The sequence below is a fragment of the Malaclemys terrapin genome, chromosome 11 (assembly GCF_027887155.1).
Source record: "Malaclemys terrapin pileata isolate rMalTer1 chromosome 11, rMalTer1.hap1, whole genome shotgun sequence".
Taxonomy (NCBI): domain Eukaryota; kingdom Metazoa; phylum Chordata; order Testudines; family Emydidae; genus Malaclemys; species Malaclemys terrapin.
In genome coordinates this window covers 62,478,435-62,503,820 of record NC_071515.1, presented here as the reverse complement: position 1 = coordinate 62,503,820, position 25,386 = coordinate 62,478,435, and the positions used below count along the sequence as shown (strand labels likewise).

Genomic DNA, 25,386 nt, shown 5'->3' with positions numbered 1-25,386 from the left:
TTAAAAAGTAAAAGGGTTTCCAATTCTAAATCCACTTTCCTTAATCCCTTAAAATGCTCCCCGATTTTCCAGGTGCACAATACCTGGAAATAGGAAGAACGAGGCATCTCAGAGCTAGCAGGAGGGTTTGGCAGGTGGAAGAGGAGTCAGCTCAGGACCCCTGTCATGTGGATAAGACTGAGGAAGAGTTTGGCAGCTAGGATGGGAGATGAGAGTGCCAGCTTTGGGTCAATAGGTGAGAAGGTAGCATGAGGGGAATCAGCTCAAGTTGCTTGCTGGGAGATAGGTTGCAGTAACATTCAGAAGCTGAGATGAGGTGAGTTCAGATAGTTGGCAGAGGATGGCAGGAGGGTTATGCAGCTGCTTTATGGGTCAGGGAGATTGTGGTAGGGTTTGGCAGCTGGGAGAGTCCATTGGAGTGATTTTTGGGGGGTTAAAATGTTTGAAGTTATTGGCACAAGGAGGAGTTCTTGCAGGTCAGTTGCTTTGGGGGTAGGGATATTAAATAGATGCATACACTAATATGTAGTATCACAGGGACCTAAGAGTTAAATGTGTCACTCTGTGGCTGTGAAATAATTCTCTCGCTAAACTAACTTGTCCTCAGAAATGACTAGAAGAGAGACAAAAATGGGGATCTAAATTAATAAATTAAGCCTGACCATCTGGCACCAGGTCCCTTGGGACCTTCCCTCAGCCCCACCTTCTTTGTACCTCTTGCCTTAGCATCTGACAATCACAAAGGGGGGAGCATATCTACGCAGACTCACTGTTAATTTTCTCTGTGTAATGTTAATTAAAGCAATCGCAGTGAATTATTACAGATTAAATTTTAGATGCTGAACATTTCCATATGATGGAATCTTCTCATCATGGTAAATAGAAGCTCTTTTCTTTTCCGTTTCCCTCTCCCCTTGCTCCTACATTGCTCTCCATTTTGTGTGTCTGTACCCACATCTCCTATATTTATTTAGAGAGAGAGAGAGCAAGTGCATATCATTTCATATGTAAAATATCAGTGCACACTTAGTCTGGTTCAATGCTGGATGGCCATTCTCCAAACCACACAAGTGCAAGCATCTCTGCACATTATAACAATGAGAATCCTCCTGTACAAAACAACCTTGTGCTGATGCATAACTGGAGTGACACAATGGCTGCCTTATAAGGCATGGTTAGAACACTGATTCAAGGCTGGTTCATAAGGGAGGATATCGGAGTGCATTTCTTAGGGTACATCTATGCTATAGCTGGGAGCATGCTTCCCAGCACAGACACATGCTACCTCTACTCAAGTTAGTGCACTAAAAATGTAGCTGTGTGGCCAGGGGTAATATGGATGGCAGCTCGGGCTAGCCACCAGAGTACATTCCCTGGGGATCTGGGAGGTGAACCCAACAGCCATGCTACATCCCCCTTCACTGACACTACTATTTTTAGTGTGCTACTTGAGCACACAGGTATCTGTCCACCCATGATCCCAGCTGCAGTGTAGATGGACTATAATTTCTGCATTTTAGAGTTAATATTTAACTTCTTTTAAAACATTGTGCTCTTTAAGTTGTCAGAGAGAAATTATTTCTAGGAAAGGGGAGCACTCAAGTCTGGCCCCTTGATAAAGCCATCCAGCAGCCCCCTATACTTGAACCAAGTGCACTTTGACCACTGGAGTAGGTGAGAACAGGATGATGACAGTTGTGTGTTCATGCTGCATTTAGTTAAACTCAAACAACCTTTCCAAGCAGAGCAGTGACCATCTGTTCATTAGCTTAGTCCCTGCAACATAAGCAAGTTTGCCTGGTGGGGGGTGGTTACTCATATGAGAAGGGAAGAGTCTGAAGTGGGGAATGAATATAGCCTCAAGATTTCATTTCATTGTTGTTTGTCACTAGAGGGATCCCTTCCAAATGTTTTCAGGGGTCCAACCAATATGTCACCTCAGATGTTTCACTTCTGAGTAGCCTTTGGATTAGTAGTTGGAAGAAACTCCAATACAACACCCCCTGCCCTGTTACTACATTTAAGCTATTATTTGTTTTTAATATTTATCTTTTTTGCTTCTCTCTAATTCCAGGCTGCAGAATTTCTACTTGTTGCTAGTTGCTCATGTCTGCACAATTGGAGTAAAACAGTGGCTGCCTTGCAGGGCACAGGTTTATCTCCCCTCTTTACTTTCAGTCCCTCCCACTCATTCCTATCTTTGGGGTGTGGTGAGGGACTTCCAAGATCCGCATTCCACTTTCTGCTTATTAGTGTTGGGCAAACACACCATTATTTGTATTTGGCTGATATTTATATTGGGGGGAAGGTGTTCCTCTTGTTTGGATGATGTACTGACCGCCTCCCTCTCACCTCGCCAAATAACATTACCATCTGAATGGTGGAAGGACAGCTTCTTCCCTCTAGCCCCTCTAGCAATTGAGTGCCTCATCATATGGAAGGGGTGTCAGGAGCAGGACAGTCTTCCCCAGCCCCTCTGGGATGGGTCAGATACACTGGGGCTTGAATCACCTTTTGCCAGTTCCTCCTGCGGTTGGAGTGACAAGACAAGAATTGTCTTCACTGTCCCTCCTCGTGTGTGTGTCTGTGCATGCGCGCACACACACTCACACACTATTTCTTCTTTCTCCTTCCTCATGAGGTATGGGTCTCACCCCCTTTCTCCTCCTCATGAGGAGGGGAAAAAAAATATAAAGATAAGATCAAGAGAGGCATCCTGATGGCAGTAGACTAGGTACTAGGAGCACATCAGCTCTGCCAGCTAGGGGAATATAGATGCCTTTCTTGATCTTATTCTTCTATTTCCTTTTTCCCTCCTCATGAGGAGAGGAAAGGGGATGAGACCCATCCCAGAATGGGCACTGGGGATGCTGCTGGCAGCACCAGTGGGGCAAACAATCTGAACTGAGCTGAATTTTTGGCATTTGTTCATTCAAAATCCAGTTTGCCTATCGCCACTTCTTTACACGCACCCCTACTCCCTCACCTTCAGGGGCCTGTCAATACAAGACAGCAGGACTGTTACAGATATAGCAATTTCCTGATGTGTTTGTATTATTTCAGTCTGAATGGTACATAAGCTCTTCAGCCAGGAGATGTGATAGATGTGAGACCTGGGAATTCAAAACACTGTATTGAAAATGTGCCAAACAAGTATGGACTTCTGGGACAATAAGTGTTAAGTGGATTTCCTGGGGAATTCCTAGGCAGAGATTATAAATGTAGATTTCCCCACCTCTAGTTATGCAAAAACCCAGCCTCTTGAAGCCTAAGGTAAGGGTGATTATCTGTTACAGAAAGCCAAGATCAAAGGCCTGACCTATATTAAGAAACAGCTGATCTACCCACCCTTCTTTCTGGTCTGAGATAGATATGAATTTGTAACCATGGAGAAACCCTAGCTATGGGTTTTGATGGACTGTAAACTTCCAGAACCCTAAGTCAGAGCTGAGGTGATCTCTGGTAGCTTTTTAGCATGCATGTAGCTTCTTCTATTGTTTTAATGCTTTCCCCTTAAGAATACATGTGCTTGTTTAGAAGGAGTTATGTGGTAATTTATAACTATGGACAATACACCGGCCAGAGCCCTTGGAGAGAAAGCAAATAGCAGGCACTGGCCTTTTTAGGCTGTCTGGTTTGCTGGGGATATCACAGTAAAGATCAGGGAGCTGTGCAGCCTTAAAATCCCCAGTCAAGACGGAGTGAGAGACAAGTTGCTGCCCGGGAAAAGTGATGGCTTGGACCCAGAAGCCTAAAGTACGTGCCCTTTGTGGACTATGGTGTGGGAATACAGGTGCAGTTGCTCTGAAACTGTGACAAGGGCCATCAAACTGTCTCCCGCCCCATCCTTTCCCTTTGTCCCATCCCCCTCAAGTTTTCTTTACTGCTAGCCCTAATCTCCTATTATCTGTAGATCTGACACCAATGCACAACTAATAACCACTCCATGTAAAGTACCAAGAAATAAAAACACTACTGCTTCCATTTCAAAGACCTGTGGGTTTTTATGTTTAAATAGTCATCAGTTTTCAATGCAAACATAAAACCCCCCAAATCCCAATCAAATTTTATGCCAAATAATGAATGGTTTCCGCAAGTTCTCACTAATCAGTCTGGAGGGAGCGGCTGAGAATCCAGAGGGTCTGTCTCGCAAGCTAGCTTCAAAAGGGGAAAGCATTTTAATCACTTTCGTTGTCAGAAAACAATCTGACAATCCAGTGTCTGATTCAAGGAGGAGATGTGCATTCTCTTCACACCAAGATAGAATCATCTATTATTAGTACAAATATTATCTTGAGAATGTCTAGACTTGCATATGTACTGTTGAAGTGCTGCGATTGAGCAATTCCATAGAATCAGAATATTCATAAGAAATAATACAAACATAATGTTCTGAATGCTGCTTTCAAGAGATTCTGTGGCCCAAGCCATAAATTTAGGAACTACGAAGTCAAGAAAAACATTTTTAAAGTGAATTTAGGACTCATGAAAAGGGCCTGCTTAAAATAAAAAATTTTCAGTTCAAGAGACAGGGCGCTCCACACTTCCCCACTCTGCCAATGTAACTCACCCATGTTCTATACCTTTTGACTTCAAATGGATATAAAATACTATTTAAATTAATGTTTGTCTTTATATAAAGAGATGTCCCTCTAGTGAGTCAGCTAGTTGTCCAGCTGAAAGTGGATTGAGACCACCAATTCATTTCACACAAGCCACTAAACAGATGCTAACTTTTGTTTGCTATCAGCATGGGTCAGATTAGATCTGAAGTGTAAGTCTCCATATGCTATTATCAATCACTTGAGCCATCCAATAATCAACATCTAGGAGAAATCTAAACCAGTCATGATTATTTGCTCAAGTATATATTGTCAATAATGTTCTCAGTGCTTTACTGACACGTAAGAAGTCACGGTCCCTGTCCCTAAATGCTTAAAAATCTACATAAAATACTTCCAGAAAATACTGTCACAAAAAAAGGGAAATTTAACCTAATAAGCCAGACTTCTCTGTCAATCAAGAAATTCCTTCCCTAGCTTCTATCCCAAACCTGGGGGAGAGAAAAAAATCAGTGGTAGTCTCTCAATGTATGTAGAGCTGTACAAATGTATCTCAGTAGGCCCTTTCCTTCTTGGAAATCAGAATTCTTCTTCATCTTGTCTGATGGTCTTTTAACCGGCAGGCTACCCCTGCCCATTGATCAAGCTACAATATTTCTGGCCTAGCACTTGTGATCTGTTGTTGGAGGATGCTGAGTCAAAGTAGAATCCCAATTTGTTGGAGTTACTCTGGAGATGGAGCCTCTGTATCACTCCTATCTCTGTTTCCAACCCTGTTCAAATTAGGGATGTAAAAGTTTAACCGGTTAACCAATAAGCCTGATGCTTATCGGTTTCTGTTAATGATTAAGACCTGCCCCGGGGGCTCTGCTGCCAAGATCCCCGGGGGTGGGGCTGGCAGCTGGGACCCCCAGGTGTGGGGTCGGCAGCCAGGACCCCGTCTAAAACATGGGGGAGCTGCAGTAGCCCCCGCAACTCTAATTTCCCGGTTAAACGTTTAAACATGTAACCAATAGAATTTTAATCAGTTACATAGTTATTGTTTTTACATGTTATTTACATCCATAGGTTGAATCCGTTTCTACACTGGTGACAAACAAGCAATAGGAAAAGGAATTTCTTGCCTCCATGTTTTTTTGGTTGCACCTATGCCGATAATCACTCATCTTGCTATTGGCCTTTGAAGAGCTTAAATATGTCAATGTTGCAATGTTCAGGACATGTTTAGGTTAATCTGTTATCAGGCTGTAGACACAGTTCATCTTTGGATTTTCTCAAGGAGAAAGTTAACTTGAGAGGGAAATACTAAATGCTACAGGAGGCCAAAAATCCTCCATGATTGAATGCCATTTTCATGAATGAAGATAGGGCACCAAATCAAGAGGCCACTCTGAGGGAAACCAACTTACTCACTGCCTACAAAGAAGGATTTGTCATACGTCAGCTAGATGACTGGATAATTTGATCCTATTTCTTCCTAAAACTGCTTTGGAGACTCAAAAACTGCCCCATCTCCCCTCCCACCCACCCCCAAAAAAAAACAACCAAAAAACCCACAGGTAGTTGACAGGACTCAAAAATTAACAGACAACTGATGTGACTCTGTTCCAATGTGAGGATTTTAGTAATGACGCATGATCCTAGTTGTTATTATACAAGTGGTCTGGACTTGGTCAGCCAAATAAAATGTGTTTGTCAGATGCAAGAACAGGAGACGACACATTATTATGGCATTTCAGAAAGCTTCTTTGAGATCTATGGATGAAAAAACAATATATAAAGGACAGGCAAACCAGTCCTGAAAAACATAAACCCAAGCCTTCTGCTCAGATTGGTTACTATAAAGACCTTCTTCCCATGTCAAACTTAAACTACACACACTTTCACCTCACCCCTCCAATACCTCTTGAACCTCTTCCACCCATCTCATCCTCCAACAGACTCTACCCTCTTTGCTCTCTCTGTGCTTCTGGAAGTGTTGAATTGCCACAAGAAAAGCATTTATGTTTATCAGGATGGAAACTTAACTCACTCATTCTCTCTCTACTTAGACACTCTTATGACCAGCACTACAGTAGCTACATACCTCCCAAACATTAACAACATTGTCACAACACCCGCAATGAACTGGGGAAGTATTATCATTGTACCACTTGGGTAGCCTTTTGAGGTTCACCAGTCATCATTTTGAGAACTAATCCCTGGGGACAGGTGTTAGGATTTTAGTTTTATAACAATATTTGTTAGTTACCATGATACAAAATATACTTTGAACCTTTTGTCATTTTTGAATGACAATAACAATTCACACTTTTATCTAGTGCAGTGCATTTTCCAAGAACATTACAAATATTATCTAATTCACCTTTGTACCAACCATATGAGGAAGAGTAACTGTACTCTAGATTTTACAAATGGAGAAACTTGGAATGAAAGAATCAAATTCAGCCCTAGCATAAGGAGGTACAACTCTCATTCGCTCAGAAAACATTGCTTCAACTTCTGCAACAGCTGAATTCAACCCAGAGAGATTAAGTGAATTTCCCTAGGCCACACAGCAAATAAGTAGAAGAGTCAGAATTAGAACTCAGGAATTGCAGGCCTTTGGTCTACTACATTATACGACCTCCTGTTCCTCTTTCGTTTTTTGTTCAGCAGTATGAAGCATAGTTAGGGGTTAACTACTCCTACAAATGAATATTCATCTACTAAAATATAGGGGAGGAAAACAATTCTGATATAATTTACATGCCTTTTGTGTACATACTGGGTTATTTCTCCAATGTGCTATAGCAAATGACAGAAATATTGACCGATAATTGCTTACTCCTGCAAGAAGTTGTCCTTTGCCATACTGATAAGGACAAACACTAAACTTCATTGACACTACATGTGTTACACTATTATCTGGGGAAATGCAAACACCGACAAGTAGAAAATGTAAATTGATTTACAACCACACATGAAATTAAAACAGTCAGTCTCCTCGCTAGTCCTTTTAGCCTTCTGAACAGACAAGAGTGTGTGGTATCAGGTCAAGTGATAACCCACCATTTTCTTTATTATTGCATTTTATTTAATTATATTATTCAATAGTATTTAATTATTAAAACAGGGTGACCCCCCCCCCCCCAAAAAGATAAGTAATTTCCATCAGAGAAGCCCCAAGGTTAAGTGCTAACACATTCAGAGACAGTGTTTGACAGCTCAGACCGAGTTGAGTTCTGATGCTTCTCATCTCATATTTTCAGTTCTAGTAGTTCAAGATCAAGAAATTACTGCAAACTGAATAGGAGTCCAGACACCATGACATCAAAAGAATGGAGTGTCAATATTCCTTCAAATATAAATGAACACAGCTACTGAGTTTCCATTTATTCTTTGGACAGAAACATGGGCCACTGTTTAGGATCTTTCCTAAAGCTTTGAGATGTAATCCTCCCTTCATTAATATGACACACGGATGATCACACTTCTACAGTTGGACACGAAAGCTAAAAACCAAAGAAGAACTCATGCCAATAAAAGTTAAATGGGGAATGAAAATCTTTAGGTCTAAACATACGTATTAATTAAAATGCTGTTGAGAGAGTGTGCATGTAAATTATATAGCTAAACAACATGTCAAGGTGGTATCCACGTGATAAATTACATAACTACTCACATTATATATGTGGTGGTGTTAGCACTGGATAAACTGCAAAGCCATATGATAAATTACAGAACTATAATATGTTACCACTTTGTTGCACCTCCAGCAATGGCCAGATTTCTTAGGAAGGACATCACATGGACCAACTGGTAAGAGCCCCATTAGCACAGAACAAAACATAGCATTTTATATTGCGGTAACTCCAAAAATCAAAATACAGCAGCACAGGACTAAAAGGATGCACCAGTGAGCAGATTAAAAATAAATAATACCTTTTAATAAGCAGTATAAACATATGTATGCTCGTATGTGTGTATATATAGGCTTGGAAGGATTAAATTTTTATTGGTAAATGTCAATTTCACTGTACTCTCACAACCCGATGAAAAAAATAATAAATTTACCAATAGGCAATGTCATAAAAATGGTGCTTGAGAACTTTAGAGTTTGATTTAAGAATATTTGCTTTGTGTATTTTGACATGAGATGTTGACAATTTGTATTTTATCGGTGATAAAACCTTAACTTTTTAAATCCCAGTGTCTGTCATTAAATAATTGTCTGACTCCCCCATGTAACTGTGAAAATTTTAATAGATAATGAAAAAAATGCTTCAAAATAAACCTCTGTCAAAATTATAAAAAAATCAAATTCTGTCAAGCCTCTGTGTGTGTGTATGCATGCGCTGGCACACCACACACACTGCGTATACATACACACAAAACAATCTCTAAATCTGCAAAAATAACTCATGCGTTTTCAAAACACTTATTAGAGCTATAAACGCAAACTAAGAGTGGATGAGAAACATGTAGTAGGATCTGCTCTGGATGGGTGTCACCAACTTACTGTGCCCTACAAGCAGGGGGAGAGACCCCAAGCACACTTTCTGGTGCTCAGCAAATTTAACTCCCCTAACAGTAACACAAGGAGCCATCTGTCGCTCACAATTGTACAGTAGTACTCCATTCATTGTGCCTAGGCCCACCACAAGCAAAACTTCCATTGACTGTGATGGGAGGTCCAGCTGCAGGTTTCTGCCTGTTATTTATACCACAATAACTGGAAAAAACATTCATTATGCTACTCACTCCATATACTCTATAGCACAGTCCTTGCAAATAGCCCTGGAGTGCAAGTGCTCATGTTTTCAACACTTGAGACAAATTCATTTCTGAATCACTTTTAAACAAACTTCTGTTCCCCAGAATAGTAACAGCTTATACATAACTAATTTACTACCCAACTTTCCCAAAGTGCTGGGTCATTGTTCAGTGCAGGCTTTTTCGTATCATACACATGGAACAACATAAATTGCCAAGCATCTGACACACACATACAAAAACACACTCATTTACCACTTCAACTTCTGCCCTTCAGGCATTTCCTAAGTAATCAGTACACAGTCCCAGGCACATTAGGTAAGGGAACTAAAAGAAGGAAATATAGCATGTACCAAGCCTTTGAAATGTTAAAAGTATTGCAAAAAGCCATGACCTCCATGGAAAGCATTCCACTGCAAGCCACTTCATAAGATTTGTTGTTGTTTATTTATCCGTTTTTGAAATCTCTAAATGTGCTTAGGAGCCTCAAAATTAGGGTGACCAGATGTCCTGATTTTATAGGGACAATCCCGATATTCAGGGCTTTGTCTTGTCTATTACCCCTCGACCCCTGTCCCGATTTTTCATGTTTGCTATCTGGTCACCCTACTCAAAATACAAGTATAAAAATGAGGCCAGATCATCCTCCACTGTAAATCAAGCTACATTGAGTGTCTGGCACTCCGCACCTTACCAGATGGGACTCTGAAACAGGATATTTGCATGAGCCTATAAATCTGTCATTCTCCGTGGACTCATTTAGTCTTGGTTGGAGTTAGCAAAGAGATAACTCAACGCTACGGCAGAACTCCATCATCTAACATGGCTAAAAAAATCAAGATTACATTTCCATCTAATCCAATGCAAAATGCCATGCACACAATATTTCTGCGTGCAGCTATGACAAGAAACTGAGGGATGATTCCTTAGTCATTGACACTTTGAAATCCATTTGTTTTTCTTTTTACTTAAAGCGCGCTATTAATTTTTCCCTTTCTGAAATCTATTTCAAAAACAGGTCAATCCTTTGATGAAGGATCTTGCACATTCATTCTAAGGAAATGCCTTTTATGTTACTGGCACGTTAAAAATTGATGAATGAAATGACCCATATTATACATGGCAGAAAATGCAATAAGGTTAGCGTAATTATTTCGGAACAATTCAGAGGGGGCTGATTACCCTTTGAGGCATTTAATCAAGACAGCTTATAATTAACAAATTGATACGTAATTATTTGATACATTTCTCATTCAAGGCTTGTTCATATCTTCAATTATTTGTTCTAAAATTTATGCAAATTAGAGTTGAGCTCAAAGAAATTATATCTGTCCCACCGCTGTGTATATATAATCCTGACAAAGTCAGTGCAATTTACTGTGTATATATCAATGATGAAAAATGAAGCTTTGTACTTCCGGCAATGGTTCAATCTACCATTTTGTTCCACACAAACAGCCATGCAAATTGTGCCCCAATGAAGAGTCGAGCTGCACATGCTGAACTTTCCCTGTCTTAAAACAAACTAACAATGCTAGTTTTGTACTCAACATTTGAACATGAAGGGCTGCATTTTCCAGTGGCGATATGGGGGTTTTAGCCACATGATTCCTCTTGAAATCAGAGTCATGCTGCTAAAATTTCACACAACGATTTGAAAAGTTACCCTCTGCTCTGTATGACCTCTGCTCCAGGAAAGGCAGATCTGAGTATAAATTACACACACACAAAGTCATGCAACATGGCTCCCCAGTACAATTTGCATTGGATTAGACTGTCTGGATCGAATTTGGACCTCGTTACACTAGTGAAAAAGTGGTGTAATGCCTCTGGTTTTTGTGGAGTTACTGGCCCTTCGTGTTTGGCTCTCACACCACCACCATAACTCCACCGACATCAGTGGAATGCCAGTGTAAGATTAAAATCAGCCCCAGAGATGGTATTCACAGTCACCATCTTGACATGGAATTGGATATTGTGTTGCTGTGCACAAAGGACAGGGGCAGATTATGCTGTACCACTCAATACCTTTGCAACTAGAGCTGAGTGAATAATAGAACATTTTGGTGTGGTGGCTGAACAGAAAAATCCAAAAAATTACATTTCAGGTCAACTCAAATTGGACACTTTTCTTGCTGAAACTTAAAAAGGTAATTTCATTGTGGGTCAAACAAAACATTTAGTTTGAATCAAAATACAATTTTGGGGGGGAAGGGGAGACGGGTTGTTTCATTTAATTTTCAGGTGTGTTTTCACCTTTTTTGTCTTTGTTTTTAAATAAATTTAGCCACATTTCAAAGTGAAACATCATTGAAACAAAAAGTTGAAATATTTCATTTTTTAAAAGTCTAAACAAAACATTTTGACTTCTTAAAAAAATATCAATTTTTGGCCAAAACTGTTTGCCAAATTTGACCCTAATTTTCTAATTGTATCAGTCAACCTAAAACTGCATTTTTCAGCAAATAAATTTTGTCCAAAAATTCACCAGATCTAGTTGCCATGTAGATGCATATATTATAGCTATATTAGGTGACAATATATCCACAAAATATAATAAAATTAATACTATAAGTCAGTAATATAAACTACACATTAGCTGGTGCTCTAAGGTAGAGCAAACAAAACCTCCTCCTCCTCAGCCATCACTATAGAGATCCCAATATAGAACAATCCTCATCATCAGGACATGCTGGTGGCGACATTTCATTCCATTTAAGCAGGTTTTTCATTAATGGAAGACACTGATTCATTGTTAATGATATTGTTTTGGGAGCTGTAGAAAATATTTGTTCTTTGAAAAGGTCCATGCAGTTGGGAGGAGGAACTGTCTGCATTGGGATAGAGCCTGAGCAGCTAAAGCAGAGCTATTAATATGAGCAAACAGACAGAATCAGCATTCGATTCAGGCACAGAAGAACTAAAAGCCACTAGATCACCTGAAGGGGTCCCTATTAAAGAGCAGTAATTGCCATTACATATTTTGAGTCCTGTAGCCTTTAGGCAAATCTCCCCACTGGAGATTATGGGCAGCATTATCTCTATTATAATGTTGTTCTCTCAGTCTCCACACTTTCCATTTTAATTCCTGGGTTGCAAAGGAGAACTCCTGACATATATTATAAATGGCCCTGAACAGTAAGAGATAAATATCAACAGCATCATTTTTTGCATTTTAACAGCAACAGCTTTCCAGGTAAAATTCTTTGGTCTCCCACATTCTGAAAACTCCTAAGTGTGTGTGGTGCTTGCCATATTATTAGGTGGCCACACACTAGACCAGACCAGCTACACTTTCCTGTTGTCACTCTTGTCTCTGTGTGTATGTAAATGCAGCACTTGTGAAAGGCATCAGCCTAATTTTTCTAAAGACTTGAATTCTTCAACGAAACATTTTTTTCATCAGAAAATGCTGATTCCCTGAAACAGAGACAGACCAACTGTCCACCCCCCCTCCAGCAGCTGGTGATTTGGGCGCTACCACCTCTTAGGTGAGTCCCCTAACTGGGCTACTGACTATTCTGTGGTAGGTGTGTCTCTAGTGTTTTCACTCCAGTGCAAAACAAATTTCAAAAAATCACATCCTCGAATGTTGGGAGATTCATTCCTTTAGGGCACAAACATTTTACAACCCCACTTTCAAGATTCTTTATTTCTGATGTAAAGAAGTTTCAAAAATACAAGCAATGAGACACCAAATTTGTATGAATCATAAGGAACTTTGAGACTAAAATGAGTGATGTCCCTTGAACTGAGGCCCACTTGAGAGAGAGAGGCATTATCTCTAGTCAGTGTGATTTCCATGCCAGTTCACTCTTTGGGCTCTCTTATTTAATTGATTTTTATACTGTGGACATTTACCCACAGAGAAATGTGCTAAACCTTCCAAATTTATTTGCCATAGACCACTATACAGCCTTAAGATGGTTATTTTGCTTGTTACAGAAACCTCCCTGCATGGCTTGCTGCTGTTACATAGATCCAGGAGCATATATTTAGATGTGAATATTCTTGCTAATTAAAAGAAATATAATACTTAAGCCCACCAGGGCTTGCTCTACTCTTGATGAGCATGTAACTCCCAATAAAGTATTGCATGTAGACTTAATTTAGTAGTTTTTGCCCAACCACAAAGAAGTTTCCATAGAATAAAACCCCATGTAGACCACTTGTGTTTTTAAAAGCATGGAGAATAGTTTGAGATTGTATTTTGTAGTTTCCAGGCCTGCCTCCATCTCCTAATTAAAGGTGACCAGGGTGTTGATCTGATGATGTGTGGAGGGGGGTGTGGCGCAAATTTGGCAAAGAAATGCCCAGGGGCAAATTTTCAGAGTAACATTGCACATGTCTATGTGCACACCTGTATTGCATATGCATGGGGTTGGAAGCACCCAAATCAGGTGTGGTCAGAGAGCTTTGTGTGCACCCAATCCTGACTTGAGCATGTGCACTGGTCTGTGGACATGTTCAGCTATAAATATTTGGGCCAGCAAAGACTAGGAAAGCCCTTCTGATGATAGAAATGGTGCCCTTTGGCTCTCCCATTGAGCAGCCAGTTTGGACAGGCAGGGGTGTGGGGGACTGACTCTGAGTGCTGTTGGAAGGGAGGAAGCACTGAGATGAGAGAGAGGCTGCTGGCGAAGGCTGCTCTGATAGTCTGGGCGGGCTTCTGTAGCTGCACTGGCAGCAGGGAACAGGAGAAAAGCCTTTGTGATGCCCCATGGTGGGACACCTAGAAGAGCCAGCTCTTTCTCCCAGCGGAAGCTAAAACATGCTCCCCTCACCTGAGTCTCTCCTGCCACCTGCACGTGTCTCTGGATGTGGAGGCAGGAGCTGGAAAACAAAAAATACAATCCCCAAATATTTTTCCATGTTAAAAACAAAAACCAAGTCGGTGGGGTCTTGTGCTGTGGAAACATTCTCCTCATTAAAAAAATGTACCTGGGCTGGAGAGACCTCACCTGAACACCATCATTAGGGCCCAAACCTACTCACTTTACAGCCCTCAACAAGAGCTTTAGACAATTAAAGTGAGCAGGATTGGCATGTAATGTTAATGTGGGTCATACTTGTACCTCAACAGGAGATTATACCTTACAGTATGGAAAAAATATCACTTTAAGACCATGATCCTACAATGATGTGTACACAGGCAGGCCCCTTCACCTGCTGGAGCTCCACTAAATATAATAGGGCTTCATGAGAGTACAGGGTCTGCCTTCCTGCAGCCCTTTGCAGGACTGGGGACCAGGAGAGCATCATAAAGAAAAGAATGGCCTTACCACTTCTGGGAGCAACTTCATCGCAAGGTCATGGATGGCTTTGACCACTATACATACAGCTGAAAGAAGAAATATCACACCCAAGATAACACAGGCTCTGAAAAGAAAGAAAAGTTGAGAGCTTATTTGGAGCTTTCAGACCTTCTGATTAACAACACAGTTGACAACATTAATGATCATTTATATGGAGGAGCTAAAGAATGGGGGTTCGGGTTAAAGGCAGAAGACAGTCCCAATTCCTTTTCACTTCTTAAATGCTGGACAATAGTTGGAAAAGATTTGGCAAGAATAGCTGTCTCTCTGTGCACAGGCCTCTCCAGTCTAAATCCCCTTTCTTTATTAGAGGATGATGGGAAGAGATTTGAGAATCTAGATGGTAATGTCACAGGAACCTGACACCTGAGCTGCAGTTGTCTCTTCCTCAACTTGAAGGAAGAGAAGATTATGAATCCCAACTGGTAACCAGAAGAGCTACATTTCAGGTTTTAATATCATCTTACAGGATGTCCATGGATCTAGTAACGCCTAGAGGCCCCAAACAGGGATCAGAGCCCTATTGTGCTAGGTGATGCACAGAACTAAAGTACAAAGACAGTCCCTACTCCAAAAAGATACAATCTTGTTGTATGCCAAAACGAAACAGGTGAAGAAGGCAAACAAAGGGTGTTAGGGGGATGAAGAGAGAAGGAGGCAACAGTGAAACAAGCACGTTTTGAACAGGAAGTAGTCATAGTTCAGACTTACAATGCACACAATGGCCACTCCCAATTTCAAAGCAAGAGCAGAGATAAAACTCCTATTTCTGATCCAAAAGCACAGGGCCCTACCTCTTTGACCTAGAAGAGACTCGCCTTCTGCAGTTAGATTCCTTCCAGTAGAGAAAAGTGGTGCACCTAAATACTAGCCCATCCATTACAATATCAATACATTTATAGCAATACTCAGTTTCATTCTCTTAGTAGTTTATTAGAAGTATTCTGTAGTCAGTACATAAGAAGTATATAAAATACAGCAACAGCAAATTTAAAACAGTACAATATTTAAAACACTAAATATTTGTAGAAATCATATTGCTATAAATATATTTTTCTTTAAACTTTCCTAAAAGAAAGTAGCAATTTTCTTTGTCTGGTATTCAGTGTCTTGGCACCTATCTGTTAGAACAATCTGAGGATACTATAATTAGAACAGCACTGTGCTACTATTTTTAACAATTTAGACATCAGCCCATCTGGCAGTTTGGCAGAACATGTTACATTCACATCAAGCTCGGTTTAGGGACTGCAATGTGATTGCATTGCTCTGCTAAGGTCAAGAAATGCAGGTTCAGCAATGGTGCAGATGCAGCATTCCAGCACTTCATTCACTAACGGAAGCAGAGGGTCAGATCCTGAAGTGCACTGAGGCCACTTTCCACCACCCCCCTGACAATCTCTGGCCACTGAAACTTTGAGTAAAGGGCGCAGTGAGGATCACCTTTATGCCAGGATGCTCCAGCATCAACAAAGAGGCTTGTATATCACGCATCCTTCTTGCTGATGGGGTAACAGGGACTTTCTTACTGGAAAGGAGGACACAACTTTGCTACACTAGTCCTGGAGTAGGTGTTTGCTGCCTGGGGTAAGTTGAGCAGGCCCTCTTAGCATACTCTACCACAGTACATGGTGGAAGGTGTGCAACTGGACGCTTTACCCTCTTTGCACACCACTCCCAGATCCACTTTGTGCATTTTGAGAGTACCCGAGATCTGCCAGTAACCTCTAGGTGGAGGAATAAGCAAGTAGGATGGATTCTATGCAGATCTGGAGTATTAAGTCATCATCACCCTTCATGGTTTTACGCTGACAAATCTGCTTTCTAGAGGAGAAGCAATAATGAAGGCAAAGTAGATCATTTTTGAAGGGGAGTGAAAACTTGCAAAGGAGAAAACAGAGGGACAGTGAGACATTTTATCACACGTTTTCTAAAAGTTCCTGGTTCAATAGTTGATTAACTCTCCTAGATTGATAATTTCACTTCATCGGAATGAATCTGTGAAAGGGAATATAATCAGAGCCTTCTACACTCAGTATGAGGTGGAAAGGTTTTTTATTTTCAATATCACCTTCCTGTGGTGTTTTAGATATTTTATTTCATAATTTAGCATTGATATAGGGTGTCTCACATTAAATAAACCCAGGAAGTAGTAGGAGTGTTCCCATTTTATGGATGGGGAAGCCGAGACCTGGGCCCAAATTATACTCACATAGGTGTAAAGAAAGAGTGGTGCCATTTATTGAGAGCAGATTTGGCCCACAGAGATTGAGCAACTTGCCTAAGGCCACCCACTGAGTCAGATGGCACATCTTCATTTCATACAGGACCACATTGCTGACTTTTTATTTAAAACAAAAGTTAGGGGGAAACTTTTATTGTCATTCCTGACTGGCTAAACCCCAGCCAATATAAATGCTTGTGCTGGAATCAATTTGCCCCTGCTAGTCTAGACTGTAAATTACACTTCCCTGTATCAATAGGCACTGCTCTACCTCAAGGGGATTCTCCCTCAGGGAAGGGAAGATATTGTTTCTACCATGCCTTCCCTTAGTAATTCTGGGGAAGGCACTTTTAACTGACACCAAGGGCTCCACAGGACAGAGACTGCCTAGGGGATTCACGGAATCAGTGCACGCCTTGGCCACATTAGTTGCATCTTTTTCTTGGCCAGTGTTGCCCAGTTTGGGGTTGTTCTGACCCCTGCAAGTGCTCTCTCCCCAACCCAGCAAGCACAGCTCCCAGTGCCTTGTACCACTGGTTATACCAGCAGAAGCAAACACAGTGTAATCTATCCTTGAGCTGTTTGTCTTGCTCCCTGGAAAACCTGTGACCACTGGTAAGTGGTGCATGACTTGGGGATCTTAACCAAACAATTACTTGACAACTTTGCAACTAAATAAAATGTTTCCAGATACAAGTGCAGTCTGTTAGTACTAAGGTGCTAGGCAAATGCAACTTCATGGGTTCTCTATTATAAGTCTGGATGAGCCAGCTCACATTACTAAATAATTGCAAGCCAGATGGGAAGTTGTCCACAGAATTACATATCAAAGGGTACATGGCATTCTCTTTTTGGCGGTGTGCAGAGTACATATATGGCTAGCCCAACTAGCATGGATATAAATAGCAGTGTAGATGGTGATGCACTGCTTAGGTGAGTAAAGACACTCCTGAACCCTCTGGATGTACGTACCCTAGAGGGTTCTCGACTCACGTAAGTAATGCCTCTCGCAACTACACTGATATTTTTAGCAGTGTAGTGGCACACTGCCTCCCCACTGCTGGAGTCTTTCCCCACCACAGGGAAAGACTCCATCACCAGGGAGACAGCAGGGAAAGATAGGCAGTGAACCTTTCCCCACTGCAGGGAGCTGCTGGAGCCTTTCCCTGCCACAGGGAAAGACTCCGGCAGAGGGGAAAGGCTCCAGAAGCTCCCTGCGGACAAAGCCTGTGTTTCACTGCAGCATGTAATTACCCATATCCTACATACTGCCGCAAGAGGCGTGCAGTGTAGACATAGCCAAAAAGTACAAAGGAGGATCACTGCAGTTATGAGGCTTGATTCAAAACCTACTGAAGACTTTTCATGGCAGTCTTTCCACCGACTACAATGGGAATTGGACTGGGCCCACAGCAAATAGTAGCGCTCTTTCTTTCTCTCTATGTGAATGTTCATAGAAATGAGTATATAGCATAGTGCTATTGCCCAATGAATCCCATCCATAGGTACTGTACATATCCCCCAGACAAAACAACTTTAAGAGCGGGCAGAAGTTCTGAAGAATTATTGGTTACTTCAGAGAATCACCTCATTTAGAACGTTGGGTTTTAAAAAAAAAAACCTTTCAACTATTTGAAAGGCAGGAAACTCAGAATTAAAGTTCAAATTTTAAAAAAAATGTTGGAAAGTCACAGCATTCAAGCTCGCCACCACACTGTGTGGCTGATGTAGCTTTATCTGTATTACATCTGATTTTTGAATCTTTGAATTGTGTACATGCCGTCTCCCCTTCTTCAGGTGCATTGAGCTAAATGCTTAACCGTGCTCCATAATATATAGGAACCACTTGACTCGCAACTGATCAGTGAAGTCACCTTTGGGGAAGGAGCACAGTACACCACTTGATGGAAGTGCAGTGAACAAGCATACTATATCCAACTGAATTGCCAGGAGAGTTGAAGAATTGAGAGTAATGAATTAGCCATGCTGAAATTCTGCCCTGGTCCTGGGATTAATGCTGATACCCTTCTTGCTGACATTAATGCTGCTACTCTTCTCAAGAGTGTCATGGCATTTTTAAGGACCTTAGTTTTCTATCTCTTCTGTAATAAACTACCAGCAGCATAGCCCTGCTACCACATTCAGGCATTAGTTCTGAACAGTAGACGCTCAGAGGAAAGAGTTCAATTTACTGATTTGCTAACATTACTTCTTGCAGCACCCGTTTTTCCTTAGAAATCTTCCATCCAAATATTAACCAGACATGAATCTGCTTAGCTTGAGGTCTGACAAAAGGATTTTTAGAACATTGACATTTTTTAAAAGTAGCAAAAAACATTGCACTAACATTCTTCTACCTGTCTACTACTCAAACCAACAGCTCTGCAGTGGGAAATGACTTGAGTGTAACAATGACAGTGGCATATTATGATATTTATAATATATCAGATGTCAGTAGTGATTGAAAAGCATCTTCTTTCTTGTAAAAAGTCCTTTAGCATATATTGACGAGTGAGATTCATGGAAGTCCAAGGAAACCATTAGGGTCATTTGAATCAATAAGATGCATTTTGCAAATTCTTTAAGTATTTAGATTAAAAGTCAATGAAGTATGGTTTTATATTTTTCTTTTAAACAAATACATAAAGGAAATTTAATCGAAGTAAAGTAAATCGAATTTCTTATTTGGTATGTTAAAATTTAAACTCTTAGCTTCCTTTTACCCAAAAATAAAGGTGCTATCACATTGACACAACCTAAGTAGAGAGAATATGCTGTGTTTATTCTGCAGCCCCTTGTGTGAAAGTTAATATATGAGCATCTCACTGAGCAGTCAACAAATCATTATGAGCCCAGGATAATTTATCACTGCAGCTGTGTCAGGTAACAGCAAAGATCTAATGAAAAACTCATGAAGCTGAGTTATCCTCATGTGGTCTCTATGACCTATAGAATGTATTATTCTGAAAGGCTTGGATATGTTCTAAATTGGGGACACAGAGTGCAGGGACACAAAGAAACAGTTTAAAAGAAAATGCACATTCATAGTTTGCCAAGCTAGTTTGCTAAAATGACAGAAAGACTAGTTTGTTGGAGTCTTTTAGGAAACAAAACAGTTTACAAAATAATATAGTTCAGAAAGGACAAGCCAAGAACTACTCTCTGAAACACCAATTTATGGTCAGCTTTTCTGCCAATTACAGCTCAAGAGAGATTGAAGTTAGGGCTGTCAAGCGATTAAAAAAATTAATCACGATTAATCAAACTGTTAATAAAAGAATACCATTTATTTAAATATTTTTGGATGTTTTCTACATTTTCAAATATATTGATTTCAGTTACAACACAGAATACAAAGTGTACAGTGCTCACTTTACATTAATTTTTATTACAAATATTTGCACTGTAAAAAAACAAAAGAAATAGTATTTTCAATTCACCTACCGTAAGTACTGTAGTGCAATCTCTTTATCATGAAAGTTGAACTTACAAATGTTGAATTATGTACAAAACAATAACTGCATTCAAAAATAAAACAATGTAAAACTTTAGAGCCTACAAGTCCACTCAGTCCTACTTCAGCCAATCGCTCAGACAAACAAGTTTGGTTACATTTGCAGGAGCTAATACTGCCTGCTTCTTGTTTACAATGTCACCTGAAAGTGAGAACAGGCGTTCACGTGGCACTGTTGTAACTGGTGTCTCAAGATGTTTACATGCCAGATGCGCTAGAGATTCATATGTCCCCTTCATGCTTCAACCACCATTTCAGAGGATATGCATCCATGCTGATGATGGGTTCTGCTCGATAATGATCCAAAGTAGAGTGGACCAATGCATGTTCATTTTCATCATCTGAGTCAGATACCAAGAGCAGAAGTTCGGGTTCTGTAGTTTCCACATCTGCGTGTTGCTCTTTTAAGATTTCTGAAAGTATGCTCCAGACTTCTTCCCTCTCAGATTTTGGATGGCACCTCAGAGTCTTAATCCTTGGGTCAGGTGCTGTAGCTATTTTTAGAAATCTCACATTGGTACCTTATTTGTATTTTGTCAGATCTGCAGTGACAGTGTTCGTAAATCAAACAACATGTGCTGGGTCATCATCCGAGACTGCTATAACATGAAATATGTGGCAGAATGCAGGTAAAACAAAGCAGGGGACATACAAATCTCCCCCAAGGAGTTCCCTCACAAATTTAATTAATGCACCATTTTTTTAACGAACATCATCAACATGGAAGCATATCCTCCGGAAAGTGGCTGAAGCATGAAGAGGCATACGAATGTTTAGCATATCTGGCATGTAAATACCTTGCAATGCTGGCTACAAAAGTGGCATGCAAACGCCTGTTCTCACTTTCAGGTGACATTGTAAATAAGAAGCGGGCAGCATTATCTCCCGTAAATGTAAACAAACTTGTTTGTTTTAGCAATTGGCTGAACAAGAAGTAGGACTGAGTGGACTTATAGACTTTAAAGTTTTACATTGTTTTGTTTTTGAGTGCAGTTATGTAACAAAAAAATCTACATTTGTTAGTTACATTTTCACGATAGAGATTGCACTACAGTACTTGTATGAGGTGAATTGAAAAATACTATTTCTTTTATCATTTACAGTGCAAATATTTGTAACAAAAATAATATGAAGTGAGCACTGTACACTTTGTATTCTGTGTTGCAACAGAAATCAATATATTTGGAAATGTAGAAAAACATCCAAAATATTTAATAAATGTCAATTGGCATTCTATTGTTAAACAATGCAATTAATTTTTTTAATCGCAGTTAATTTTTTTGAGTTAATCGCGTGAGTTAACTGTGATTAATCGACAGCCCTAGTTGAAGTTTTTCTTCCTATTGCAATGGCATCCGACATGAAACTAAACCTATTCGTTATCTCTAGATCTCAAATATAACAAATGTTGCAGATAAATGGGGAAAACACCAAGACTTCCTTGGTTTGTCCATTGACATATGCCTCTGTGGTAAATCTTTAGCTGTGGCGGCTATTTCTTCAAGAAATGTTGGTTGCAGTAGTTCCATCTGAAAATACAGATGCTGCTAACATAGGATATCATTGCACCAAGTGGCTCATTTTGTCAGGATATAAATATTATATTGTCATTTGGGTTGATGCATTATGTTGCATCCTCCAGACATCAAGAATGTAAATATTTAGATCTCTGCAAGCTGCTAAAGGGTTTATGTTACTTGTGAGTTTCCAAGAGCCCCTATTCCCTTCCAAGTAACACGCTGAATCCCACGAGCTAAATTGTGTCTTTCAGGCACAGCCTTGTGTTGAGGGTGCTGCAGAATTACACAGCCTCCCCGGGGAGCTCCCTTGAGTGCAGGGATTGCCATTATGCACAATCCTCATGTGTAACCTCACTCACGCGCACCTGCATAAAAGCTCAGCCGCAATCCGGCACTAAATTAAATGACATCGTACCCGCACCTCATTTTCCACCACACATTCCCTCTACCTAACTCTACCAGGAGAGCTTCTTAGTCTTGCTAATAAATCTCTCATAACACACACAGAGAATAGAGAAAGCAAATCCCTAAATGGTACCTGGTGTCCTTTGCCTGCATCAATCATCTGACATTCCATACAAATTGACAATTTATCAATAGGCAGCTTTGAATGCCACTGAGATTCACAGGCAATACCCACAGAGGTTGTCCATTCTAGAACAGGTCTGAGAAATTTAACCATTATGGCATTCTCTTCTTCCTAATCCAATTGTTTAATTTCCTAAGAAAACAAAAATCCAAATATTCAAGGTGGTTGCTTCTTAACTCATGTGGCAAAGCAGTCATGTGATTCAGGGATGTATCTTGCATTTAACTATATCGTTCAGATCTTCCTAGATAATGGGAAGAATAAAATCACGAATTATTTCAGTCATGGAATAAAAGATCTAACTAGCCCAGATCTCTGGGGTCATTAATCTTCAAGCTAATATAGCAATTTTCCCTTCTAAAGTACCTTGTTATATTATTTATCATTTACTCAAATGAGTAGTCTCACTAGAGCCAATGGGATTACTCACTTACATAAATAGTGTTCAGTGAGACCTGCAATTATTTGCCACACAATATTTTGTAAATAATACTTGTTCATACACCTCTACCCCGGTATAACATGACCCGATATAACACGAATTTGGATATAACGCGGTAAAGCAGCACTCCGGGGGGCGGGGGGCAGGCTGCGCACTCTGGTGGATCAAAGCAAGTTTGATATAACACGGTAAGATTTTTTGGCTCCCAAGGACAGCATTATATCGAGGTAGAGGTGTACCCCCACGAGGAAACAGGCAAATCCTGCTAAATTACACCAGGGTAAATTTGGAGTAACTACTCCAGTGTAACTGAGAGCAGAATTTATCTGATATAGTCTGACTGCTGTGAAACACCCATTGCAAGACTTTTCCCTGCCTAATTATCATCCCACTGGCTTTTTGGCAAATGGAATGCACTGACACAGTGCCTAACGGTATATAATGAAGCCCTTGGTAATTACTATTCACAACACAATTTGCTTTGATAGCAGCAGAGGTGGTGCAACACAATTAAGGTTTCAGAAAAAATGTAGCGATGCATATGAATGCAATCTGTATAAATGTTTTAGCTTAAACTTGCCAATTCATGGATACTGTTTTGGTTTTTTTTTTCTCCTCATGTACTTAGTAAGATGTCTTTCATATACTGGAATCAATTTTATCAGCATTCTTTAGGTTCATTAGAATAGTCACTGAACTGTGATGACACCATGAGGAATAAAACAAGACTGTCAATATCAGTCAAATTACTCTCTGGCTTAGTTAACATACAAAGTGCCTAAAATGTAAATTTAAAATCTGTCAGAAGTACACAATTTTTTTCTACATTTAAAATCTACTGTGTATATGTAAGAGTTACTGCTATTGTATAAACAGAAATGTAGTTCATACAAAACACAATAACTAAAAAGTTCATAGGGATTTGTTCTGTTCTCTACCGGTTTCAGATATTTGTATTGTATCCTTAGCATTAAGGTAATTCACAGCCTTAAAGACATATCCTAGCCAGGTTTGTAGAGCTTAATTCCAGAAATGCAATTTGTTGTGCTTATTATGAGGCTAAATCTCATTGAAATTACTCCTGATAGTAAATAATGCTCAATATTTTCTTTATTTCACGCACAAAACCATAAAAGCTGCACATTCATCATATATAAGAAAGCAGTTGTGAAGAAATAGCCACACTGGATGCATAACCTTGACTATATCTGATCAATATGATCATTACATATTGACTGGTACTGTAGATGGTAAGTCTTCTTCTGCTCAGTACTGGGCACACTTGGAGTTCTGGTGTAATTTACCCCTAATTTCCCTGTCCTACGAGAAACAAAACTTGCTTGCCTTACTCAAGTGAGCAGATCTATTAACTTTAATAGCACTGCTCGAGTGGATATGACAAGCAGAATTTGACTCCAAGTAATTATGAACCACTAATGTTTCAGATAGTAGTATTCTTATATTGCAAGCCCCTCGGATAGAGACTTTATCTGACATGTTTGCACGGTTCCTGTCACAATGGAGTCCAGTTCCCAGTTTGGGGCCTCCCCAATGGCTGCTGTAATACAAACAACAGGTAATAGTCTTAATTCCACAAGTGCTCATTTTACTTTATTTTTTTAACTTTCACCAGACTGATGCATTCTTACTTATTTTTAATTGTGTCTGTCTCTCTTGTTATAAGGATGTTCACATTATGTACTTTCCAGAGGAAAAAATTGTATTTCTAAAACATTTTTCTTGCTTTTGCTAATGCAGCACGGCCTCGCTACCTCTCCAGGTCACATCAAGAAGATCTTTCAGCAGTAAAGGTTCATAACAGCCCAAAGAAAGAGAACAGTTATGATCCTTGGGGTGCTGTTTGCATTGCTGGCATTAAGGATATTGTGTTAAAACTATTACTTTGCCGGGAACTGAAACTCAGCAATAAAAATGTGCTCCAAGCCAAAGCGGGGAATCTGAGGTCTTTGCCCAAGAAAAATGTGGGCTTTTTTTCAGCAAAGCTGACCAGATCATTTGTATGTTGAAGGAGTGCAAAAAGGTAAGATGTCGGATTTTAGATCTCTGATAACCCTTTAAAAGAGGCCATGGGTAGTAAGAAGAGGAAAAAGTGAGAGTTAAATGATGGAACTAATTAATTTGGAAAACACCTAGTATGTGTGCTAACTCCTATTTCCATAAACATTGCAAGGACTTTCATTTTATTTTTCAGATTGACTGAGTGAACATGTGCATAAATTGCACTAACACAGCAGACTGCTGAAAAGTCATTACCAAAACAGATTTTCATTGGGTCAGTCATTATCAAGACCTTTCTTTTGGTGTCTCCATTTCTGTACTCATTTCTCTTTCCAATTCTGTATCTTTCTCCATTTTTCTCATCTGTCTTCCATGGCTACCCTTTCCGCAGGAGAAGCAATCTGAACCTCGAGTATTCTGGCAGTGGGAAGTGTGTCAGGTTAAAA

General features: G+C 40.0%; 1 protein-coding gene across 1 annotated transcript in view; it reads right to left on the bottom strand.

The window, feature by feature from the left end:
* TMEM163 (transmembrane protein 163) overlaps nt 1-25,386 on the bottom strand; it is a 157,721-nt gene that overhangs the window by 32,064 nt on the left and 100,271 nt on the right. Inside the window, exon 5 of the mRNA XM_054044798.1 lies at nt 14,600-14,696. Coding sequence (XP_053900773.1) covers nt 14,600-14,696 — 97 coding nt within the window. The remainder of the gene's footprint in view (nt 1-14,599; nt 14,697-25,386) is intronic.